The 10,593-nt window shown below is 58.0% G+C and overlaps 1 protein-coding gene across 2 annotated transcripts; it reads left to right on the forward strand.

Annotated features, from left to right (window-relative positions):
* Positions 1-106: 106 nt before the first annotated feature.
* Positions 107-9,790, forward strand: PPP1R18 (protein phosphatase 1 regulatory subunit 18). Of its 2 annotated transcripts, none has more exons than XM_044774959.2 (4): positions 107-274; positions 1,709-3,352; positions 7,751-7,961; positions 8,892-9,790. In XM_044774959.2, the coding sequence occupies exons 2-4, from the start codon at positions 1,736-1,738 to the stop codon at positions 8,909-8,911; spliced, it is 1,848 nt and encodes a 615-aa protein (XP_044630894.1). In that variant the 5' UTR covers positions 107-274; positions 1,709-1,735; the 3' UTR covers positions 8,912-9,790. The 2 variants fall into 2 exon arrangements, with proteins under 2 accessions (XP_044630894.1, XP_070371486.1); XM_070515385.1 differs by lacking the exon at positions 107-274 and adding an exon at positions 491-639.
* Positions 9,791-10,593: the final 803 nt, after the last annotated feature.

The raw sequence follows: 10,593 nt of genomic DNA on the forward strand, positions 1-10,593 counted from the left end.
TTGGCTTGCGAGCGCCTCTCCTGCCGCCCCCTCCCCACGGGCCCCCGCAGCCTGACGGCTGCCCTGGACCCCGCAGTAACAAAGGCTGGCCGGGGAAGGCAAAAGCGTGGGGAGGAGCAGCGGGAGATGGGAAGGGCGGGCCGGCTCGGAGCAGCTGCTGCTTCCTCCCTAAGTCCCTCGAGGGGCCTGAGTCACGGGCCGCCGCCCTGGGTCGGCGAGGTGGGGGCGGGCGTCTGGACACCTGGGTTCTCCAGGGGTACCGGGCGGGAGCGAGGTGAGGGGCCCTGGGGACAGAGCACGGAGGGTCAGGGGTTGTGGCGGGAAGAGGGGAGTTCCGGAGCCGAGTCCCACGCGGGGTCGCGGGGAGCGAGGCCCCACCCCCACCTCGGGCTCCGCCCCGCGCCCCCTTCTCTCTCCCCATTGTCCTCAGACAAAGCGGTCGCCGCCCCCCGCCCGGCCCCCAGGTCTCTGTCTCCGTCCCTCCTCCTAGACTCCCTCTTTCCCTCCTCCTCTCCCTCCCTCCTCCCCTCCTTCTTGTCTCCGGATCTCCCTCAATCCCTCTCTCCTCCTCTTCCTCTCTCCTCCTCTCTCCGGATGCCAGGCTCCTCCGCACCCCCTCCCCTGGGAACCCCGCGGCATGTGAGTTGACTGAGGGGCTTCAGACTTGGAGAGGGGGTGTCTCCTCTCTCCCGTCCCCGCTCCCGTCCCTGGCCCGGACACCTTGGGCTGTCTCCTCTTTGTGCCGAGATTGTCTGTGCAAGCAGAGCCGGGTGGGGATGGCCGGCTATGTCAGGGTGCCATGAGAGCCGGGACCCCGGCACAGGATTCGCAGGCTCCGGAGAGAAGAGGCGTGGAGCCGGTCCTCCGTGCGCCTGGGTCCTGGGGCACAGCCGGTGGGGGAGGCAGGCGGTGGTGACGGCCCTGGGGGCGGGGGACGGTGGACGCCAAGGTTCTGGGAACGACCTGGCAGCCCAGACGCCCGGGTTCCGAAAGTCCCCGGGGGAGGGTATTTCCCCTGACCCGCCTTGGGGCGGAGTGCCGGGCGGAGGGGTGGGGGCTGGGGCCGGAGAGGCGTGGCCCCAGCCGGGCTGGAAGGGGAGCCCGGACCTCTGGGGCCCGCGCCGAGACGCGCCAGACTGCAGCCGCGGAGCTCCCTTTCCCCTCTGTCCCCTGACTCCCTCTTCTCCCCTCGACCTCTCCACTCTGCCCCCTCCTTACCTCCCCGACACCCCCTCAGGTCCCATTGCCCCCTCTCCGGCAGGATTCTCTGACCTGCCTGCCCACTCTCGCTGCCCCTGGGGTGGTGGTGAGGCAACCTCGCCTGAACCCTGTCCCCTCTCGCCCCCAGCCTCTCTTTTCTCTCTTCTCCCTCACGCCAACTTCTCTTTTCGTCCTTCTCTCCTCCCGCATCCTTGGGACTGTCTCTGATACCCCCTAACCCTGTACTGCCAAATCTGACTCCTGCCTCTGCCCTGAATCTTCACTCTTCCTCTCACCGCACCACCCCCCACCCCCACCAACTTGGCTCATAGCTTTTTCTGTACTTTCTCAGTTTTCCTCCTTCTCCACCCTCTTTCCCACTGTCCTCACCCTCAGCTCCTCTGCCCTTCTCTGTGTACCACCTCTCCCCCTCCACTTCCTCTCCCCCCACCCCCGGGCTCACCCCCTGGCCTCTCTGGAGCCTCTCCTTCCTGTTCTCTGCCCCCAGTGCTCCTCACCTCACCTCAAGGCGACCATGGCCACCATTCCGGACTGGAAGCTACAGCTGCTAGCCCGGCGCCGGCAGGAGGAGGCCGCTGTTCGTGGCCGGGAGAAGGCGGAGCGGGAGCGGCTGTCCCAGATGCCAGCCTGGAAGCGGGGGCTCCTGGAACGCCGCCGGGCCAAGCTTGGTCTGTCTCCTGGGGAACCTAGCCCTGTGCCTGGGACTACGGAGGCTGGACCTCCAGACCCAGATGAGTCTGCCGTCCTCCTGGAGGCCATCGGGCCAGTGCACCAGAACCGATTCATTCGGCAGGAGCGCCAGCAGCAGCAGCAGCAGCAGCGGAGTGAAGAGCTACTTGCGGAGAGAAGGCCTGGACCTTTGGAGACCCGGGAGCGGAGACCCAGCCCTGGGGAGATGCGGGATCAGAGCCCCATGGGAAGAGAGTCAAGAGAAGAGCGGCTCAGTCCCAGGGAGGCCAGAGAGAAGAGGCTGGGGATAGGGGGAGCCCGAGAGTCGAGCCCCAGGCCTTCTGAGGCTCGGGACTGGAGGCAGAGCCCAGGAGAGGCTGGAGACAGGAGCTCCAGACTGTCAGAGGCGCGGAAATGGAGGCTGAGCCCTGGAGAAACTCCAGAGCGGAGTCTGAGGCTGGCAGAGCCTCGAGAACAAAGCCCCAGGAGAAAAGAGGTGGTGGAAAGTCGACTGAGCCCAGCAGAGTCTGACAACCAGAGGCAGGGCCTGACAGAGGCCCACAAATGGAGATCTGACTCTAGAGAGTCTCAGGAACAGAGTGTGGTACAACTGGAGGCTTCAGAGTGGAGGCTGAGCACAGGCGAAGAAAGAAAAGGCTGCTTGGAGGAATGTGGGAGAAAAGAAGAGAGGCTAGTTCCAAGGATGGCCCCAGAAGAGATTACAGGGCTCTCAGAGACCCTGACACGAGAGGCCCCAGACAGCAGCTCTGGGGGAATGGAGGCAGCAGAGCAGAGGCCCAGTCCTATGGAGGATGGCGAGAAGGGCTTGAGGCTGACAGATGGGTGGAAATGGACCCTGAACTCTGGGAAGTGTCGAGAATGGACACCCAGGGACACAGAGATTCAAACTCAGAAACCGGAACCTCCAGAGTCTGCTGAGAAGCATCTGGGGCCTCTTGGTGCAGAGGCTGGAGATGGAGAGGCTGAGAAGAAGGAGGCGGGGGCTCAGGGCAGGCCTCTGAGCGTCCTGCAGAACCGCTGCTCTGTGCCCTCCCCCCTCCCACCAGAGGACGCTGGGACTGGAGGCTCTAGACTGCAGGAAGAGGAAGCAGTAGAACTCCGGCCCCCATCAGCAGCCCCTCTTTCTCCCCCACCCCCAGCCCCACCTGGCCCCCAGTCCCCTGGTGATCCCCTCATGAGCCGTCTGTTCTATGGAGTGAAGGCAGGGCCAGGGGTTGGGGCCCCCCGCCGCAGTGGGCACACCTTCACAGTCAACCCCCGGCGGTCCGCGCCCCCTGCAGCCCCCACCACTCCAGCCACCTCAGCCACAGCTGATGCTGCAGCCCCGGGGTCTGGGAAGAAGCGGTACCCGACTGCCGAGGAGATCTTGGTTCTGGGGGGCTACCTCCGCCTCAGCCGCAGCTGCCTTGTCAAGGGGTCCCCTGAAAGGCACCACAAACAGGTAGGGAGCCGCCAAGCAGACTTCTTAGAAGCGCACTCGGCAGTTCTCTCTGGACCACATCTTTCTCTCTTTTATACCCCTGTATTCTTGTCTTCCTCTATTCTTTACTGCTCATTCCTGCCACCACCCTTCCTGCACACACACCCTTCCTTCTTGTAGCCCTCCTTTTCCATTCATTTCCAAGCCCCAAGGATCCTGCCCCACAATCAAGCGGTGTCCCTGGGTGTGTCTCGCTCAGGGTGTGCCCAGCTGCTCACTACTCACCCTTGCCTCAGGCTCTGAGTGCCACCCTCCCCACCCCCCCTTTCTTTCCTTCCCTTCCTCTGAGTTTGTGACCCAACCCAGTCCATCTGGTGGGATACCTGAGCCAAGGTGACAGCCTTGAATCTATGAGGGCAGGTCACCAGGGTGAAAGCACTTCTAGCCTTTCAGGGTAGAGATTGTCTGGGCAGGAACCCTGGGGAGGCGGAGGGGGTGGCTTTGGGATTCTAGGGAGAAATGGCAGGGAGAAGAGAGTGGGGGAAGGTCTCACAGTCCCAAGGAAGAGGGGGCAGAGCTGAGCGGGGACATCCTAGGATAGAGGGGGGAGGGAGGAAGAATGGAACTGGGCTCACCAGGGAGCAGAGAGAAGGCTTTTGAACCCCTAGTCTGCCCCATGGGAGAGACGCACACAGAGGCCATTTGAAGTGGGTGACCTCGGGGTTGCACACCCCCAGCTGGGCCACTGCTTCAGACAGTGCTCCCTTCTCTCTTGGGACAAGAAAAGCCTTCTCCTCTTCCAAAATACCCCCGCCCCTCACTCCCGGTCCTTCCTCCCTGGACTTCCCCTCCCTCCCCAGTACTGGCTCAGCAATGGTTTTCCCCCCTCTTTTCCTGACACTCTGGCCTCGCCCTCCCCTTGGGGTAGAAAAAGAGAGAAGTGAATTTGGAGGCGCCCTGCTGAGACGCCTCCAAATGGGAGTTGGAGACAGGGGTGGGGGCCGAGGCCGGCAGAAGGTCAGAGGTTAAACTGGAATAAGGACCTGCAGGGAAGTGGGAGCAGCCAGGCTGACTTCTTCCCCTGGCCCTGGCCCAACCCCTTCCCTACACACCAATCACTTTCCAGCTCGAAAATCTCTAAGGAAAGAGAGGTCCCCACACCTAACACATCTCCCCAAAGAGCGGGATGCCCTTCCTCGTCTCCAGTCCTCGTCCTGTGTGTGACGTCCTCAGATTTGGTTTTGTGTCCTCAGTATCAGTGGGAAACCACAGAGACCGAAGACCTAGGTTAAGCTTGGGGGTCACTTGATCACCCCATTCATCTTCATGTGGAGCTTAAGCTCCCATCCCTGACCCGCGGCACCTGAGTCTATCCTGAGTCCTCTGGCTGCTGCCAGCCCTTTCCCCGTAGGGCTGGGCACATGCAAGGGGGTAGGTCTGCAAACTGCCAGGGTGAGGGGTTCAGGAAAGTCACTTCCTACTAAGGTTGGCTTGTGCCTTTGGGGAGGAACGAAGAAAGGGAGGCGTGAAGTTTGGGGCCTAAAGACAGGAACCAGCTGAGCGCAGGGCAGGACCTGTGGTGGTGACCATACCTAGATCAGGGAGCAGGGGAGCCGGAAGCAGATCGCCCAAACAGGAAGCTTGGGGTGGGGGCCGGAAGGCTGGTGGGGCCGAGTGGGGAACGCTGGGCCATGGGCCTGCCAGAAGTGTGCTCAGGATGTGGTGAGAGAATAAGGAAGCAGCCAGGCTGGGGTGGGGGCGGGGAAGAAGCAGCATAGAGTTCTCTAGACCCAGACACCTGCCCCTCCGTCCTCTCTGCTCTCTCAGCACCCTGCTCTTCAGGGGCTGGCATGCCCTGTCCCAGCACTGCCCCAACCCACTGGCTCAGGGAGAGGAGGACCCCCCTGCCCCCCGCCTTCCCTAAATAACTCGTGTTTGCTAATTCCATCAAATGTCTCCCTGCCATCGGGAGAGAATCCCAGCCCTGCCCCTGGAGTCCAGGGGATGGGCTGGGGCTGGTGCCCTTCCCCAGAGGCCCCTCTGGCTGAGAGATGGGCCCCTCCCTTCTCCAGCCCCCTTGTGACCTTATATAGCTGATGAGAGAGGAGCCAGTGAGTCACCCCCCTCCTTACCCGCCCTGCCCCCCCCATGCAGGCTATGCATTCCTGAGAAGCCCAGTCAGAAGTTGGGGGGGGGGGCAGTGAGGAGAGAAGCAGGGTGGGGGGAAAGAGACAAACATGGACTGAGAGAAAATAAAATGAATCCTTTTTCAGAGTGGACAATAAACTATGGAGCTTGTGATCCCAAAAGGGGATATGAAAAGAAAACCAAAATGTGTTCCCAGAAGTCTAGGTAAATCTGTCAGTAACAGAACCAGAAGTGGTCCCTTTTGAGAAACTGGGATGTAAGGAGTCTGGTTGCCGTCACTTGATTCTACCAGCTGTTCCCCAGACAGACTGGGGGGCGACTGTGTACACGCTGGGCTACCCCCTACATGATCCCCCAGCATTGGTCCTCTCTTGGGACCTCATCTGAGGTCTGGACCAACCCTTCCTTACCCACTGTAGCAACTTCCATGCTCCTGTCAACACCAGACGAAAGATAATAAATTAGTAAATTCTCTGGTGAGTTAGAAGGTGGTTAAGTGATTATGGGAAAAAAGTTAGAACAGGGGTAAGTAGAACCTAGAGTGCCAGGAGGTAAGGGGAGTAAATATGACAACTTTATAATAGGGTGATTGGGAGAGATGGTGATTGGGGATATTTGAGGGAAGTGTTCCAGGCAGAGGGAACAGCCAGTGCAAAGGCCCTGAGGTGGAAGTTTCCCTGGTGGGCTTGGAGGAAATCACCATGGCCAGAGTGGCTGGAGTAAGGAAGGATGTCCCACAGGTGGGGGGGGGGGGGGTGGCACATTGGGAGCACCCTGTAGGCGTTGGTCAACTCCTGCTTTTGCTCCCAGTGAGATGGGGAGCTAGTGCAGGGTTTGGAGCCAAGAAGTGACACACACAGTCCCTGAGTTCCAGCTTCCCATGGGGACCCAGGTGTTAGCATCCATGTGTCCTGTCCAGCCAACCTCCTAGCTTCTCTCTTCTCACACCCTGGTCCACACGGAGACTCAGGGATACAGGGCCCCAGCCGCAGGTTTCCCAAACAGACGCCAGGGAAGGCCTGAGTAGATCATCTGGACCTTTCCAAGTAGTTTACATGAATCCTCCTGTTTGTCTCTTTAATCGCTTTGGCTCCCAGAGTTAATCCCACCCTGCCCCTTCCCCCTGAGCTTCTTAGGAGGGCAAAGGGGAAGCGTAGAAGGCCGTGAACAGCTGGGGCTCGCCTGCTCTGGGGACGGTGTGTTTATGAAGGATTTTCTGCCCCCTCCAGATCCCCTCTCTGGTCCTTTGCCTCTGTCTCTGTGTGTCCCTTCTGGTGCTCTCTCCACCCCCACCCTGTGTTTGCCTGGACTTTCCTCTCTGCCCCTGTCACCTCCCCCAGTTGCACCTACTCAGGGGCTCGACTTCTCCCCCATGTGTTATAGAAGAGTTTCGATTCCTCTGGGCCTTTCTGTTGCTCTCCTCTCCCCTCCCAGGCCCTAGACCCCCTTTGTTGTGGGCCCACTCCAGCTGTAGGAGAGGAGTGAGGGGAGCAGGAGAGGGAGGGGTCCGGTGTCCAGGGTCCTGAGTTTCCCAGCAACAGTGAGGGGCTGAGGGTATGGGAATCAACGTGCCTGTCCTTGCTTTTGCCTGGGACTCCCTCCCCAGCCAGCTATTTACTGCCAGCTCAAATCTCATCTCCTCTGGGAAGCCTTCCTGATTGCCCTCAGGGCGCCCAAAGAGTTCTTTTTTTTTTTATTTTTTTAAATTTTTTTTTCCTTTTTCCCCCCAAAGCCCCCCAGTACATAGTTGTATATTCTTCGTTGTGGGTCCTTCTAGTTGCGGCATGTGGGACGCTGCCTCAGCGTGGTTTGATGAGCAGTGCCATGTCCGCGCCCAGGATTTGAACCAACGAAACACTGGGCCGCCTGCAGCAGAGCACGCAAACTTAACCACTTGGCCACGGGGCCAGCCCCTAAAGACTCAGTTCTGATCATAGGACTTATCTCTATGTATTTTAATTTCTTTTTACCCTTCTGCCTCCACACTCTAGAAAGTGGGAACCTTGGTCCTGTATTACTCACTTCTGCTGCCCAGGGCCCTGCCAAAGCTCAGGCCAAAGTCTGATGTTGAAATGATATGATTGAAGAGGGAAAAGCAGGGATTGGAGAGCCAGTATGGAAAAGAAAACTAGACCCCAGGGTGAATGGGGAGGGCAAAGTTGCAGGCTGCCCAAATCCAGCTCCTCCTCCCCGCCTTGCACCTGTTCCCCTGGGGCTTCCCCTGCTGGGCTAACAGGCTGACCTCACCTCCTCCCCCTTTCTCATTCTCAGCTCAAGATCTCCTTCAGCGAGACGGCCCTGGAGACCACGTACCAGTACCCCTCCGAGAGTTCGGTGCTGGAGGAGCTGGGCCCGGAGCCTGAGGCCCCCAGTGCCCTCAGCCCCCCAGCGGCCCAACCCGACGACGAAGAGGATGAGGAGGAGCTGCTGCTGCTGCAGCCTGAGCTCCAGGGCGGGCTGCGCACCAAGGCCCTGATAGTGGGTGAGCGGAGGCTCCTCCAGCTCGAGCGCGCCCCCTGCTGTCCAGAGCAGGCACTGCGGTCCAAGAGAGAGGGGGAGGACTTAACGTGGACGCTTGGAAGGGGCTAGGCAGAATCTCTACCCCAACCCACCCCTTTAACAGATGGGGAAACGGAGGTCCCGGGAAGCGAAGTGCACGTGGGGTCTCCAGATTTCAAAACCAGGACTCTTTCTGAGCGCTCTGGTGTGGTTAAAAACACAGGGTTTGGGGGGCTGGCCCAGTGCGCAGGGGTTAAGTTCGCACGTTCAGCTTTGGTCTTCCGCCGTTCCCCGGTTCGGATCCTGGGTGCGGACACGGCACTGCTTGGCATGCCATGCTGTGGTGGGCGTCCCACATGTAAAGTAGAGGCAGATGGGCACGGATGTTAGCTCAGGGCCAGTCATCCTCAGCAAAAAGAGGAGGATTGGCAGCAGTTAGCTCAGGGCTAATCTTCCCCAAAAACAAAAACAAAAACAAAAAACCCCACAGGGTTTGGGTCAGACAGGCCTGAGTTTGAATTCCATCTTGTTTCTCACTTGTAGTGTGACCTCAGGGAAATCACCTGACCTTTGGCCTCAAGTTGTTCTTATGAAATGGGGTTAATAATAACTACCTCCTGGAGTTGTTGAGACGGTTAAGTAACGTTTGGGAAGCACCTAGGAACTACAGCTGGACATCAGATTACTTAACCTCTGCTGGGGTGAGATGAAACGAGTTCTAAGAATGCCTGGCACAGAATTCGAGCTAAATGAATGATGGCTGCTGTTGCTGGTAGTAACAAGCACTCAAGATGTGAAAGACGCTATAGGATTTCCTATATGCCAACTGGCCTTCAGTGTGGGGAGTGGGTGGGGCAGGTGGGAGGCAGAGGCCCTCACTCATTCTCTATCATTATTGCTTCCTCTCGCACAGATGAGTCCTGCCGGAGGTGACCTTCTTCCAACACAGGGATATACCTCCCTCCTTCCTAGAACTGAAGATCCTGGAGCCCAGAAGATTCAGAACAGACAGACCCTGAAAATGAGCCTGGCAGGGAAGGGCAACCAACATCTTCCAGCTTGCTTTCCTCATCCTATTTCTGGGGGCAGAACGAATGGCCCAATTTCCACCCTCACCCCAGGTCTTGGTGTGAGTGTGTCAGACGTGCTGGTGCATGCTAGGTGATCCAAGAGTGAGCACCAAGTTCTGGGGAGGAGCACAGAGCTCACAGCGGGCTGGAGATGGAGTACCCTCTCCATCTCCATGAGCAGGGTACACTCTCCCTACAGCTTTCCTTGACCCCCCACCACCCCCTGGGGCTCTCAGGATGTCAGCACTCATCTCCCTGGGAGGCCTGGCCCCCACTCCATTTCTAGGCACTTCTCCCTCCTGTTCCTTAGGTCACTGACCCTTTGTCTACAGCTCCTGCCTCCTCTCTGAACCACAGCCAGGTTTACAAACCCCACCAGCTCCCAGCCCCACCTGCCAAAGTCCCAGGTTTACAAGCCACGCCTACTTGCCGTGTACATGTGGAGTCCTCTCCCCTGTCCCCTGTTGTTGCCTCATTGGGAGTGACCTGGGGGTGTGGCTTCCTTCACTTTTGCTCAGTATTATTGTGCCTCGGTTTTCCCCAAGAGGGAAGGCTGGGAATCTTAACTCCGTTCCCCCATCTAGTTATTTAATTCTGTTCCTCCTAGTGGTTCACAATTGAATTGAATTGCAGGGGTGTGGGGTGACTAAGGAGGCACCTCGACTCTCTCAGTTCTCCTTCCTTCTCCATTACCTGTTTTTGTTATTTTTTAAACTTTCCGTAATAAAATGGAGCTCTCCGACTCCCGCTGGTTCTCCTTCTTTAGAAAAAAAGTACATGTTGGGGGAGGCTCTGGGTTCATTCCGAGCCTCTCCCATCTTCCTATTTCTCCTGAAGAGGAAGTGGCCATGGCTGTGGGAGGGGCAAATGATGGGGAGGAATCAAGAACTCAGCACTGACATGTAGAAAGGGCTCTGGGAGAGCCCTGCACTGGTTTCTCAAGGACTAGCTGGAGAAGGACTGGTTTGAGGAAGGGTAGGAATTAGCCACTAGCCTGGAAGTGCCATGAGGGCAGACTTACGGCAGTTGAGTTTAATGCAGCATCCCCATGCCCAGCACCTAAGAGACACACAAAATTAGTTCTAGAATGAATGACTGAACAAATAAATGAATACATGAAAAAGTAAAAAGTTGGAAGCAAAGGACACTCTCAATTGAAGGATACCAGTATTCAGAAGCCTCTTGCAGTGCCAGCAGCCACCTAGTGTATGACACTGGCTAATCCAAGGGCATTTGCTCCAAGACTCGGGACCATAAATAATAAATCTGAAGTTGCTGCAAAATATAGTGTATTTAGAAATGCAGTTTCCTGAAAAAGAGTCTCCTCTGATAGACAATGAGTTTTACATTCCTAAAGGTTTAAGAACCATCCAGGGGCTCGCCCGGTGGTGCAGCAGGTAAGTGCGCACATTCCACTTCATCGGCCCAGGGTTCGCCAGTTCAGATCCTGGGTGTGGACATGGCACCGCTCGGCAAGCCATGCTGTGGCAGGCATCCCACATATAAAGTAGAGGAAGATGGGCAGGGATGTTAGCTCAGGGCCAG

Source organism: Equus asinus, chromosome 8 (genome assembly GCF_041296235.1).
Source record: "Equus asinus isolate D_3611 breed Donkey chromosome 8, EquAss-T2T_v2, whole genome shotgun sequence".
Classification (NCBI taxonomy): Eukaryota; Metazoa; Chordata; class Mammalia; order Perissodactyla; family Equidae; genus Equus; species Equus asinus.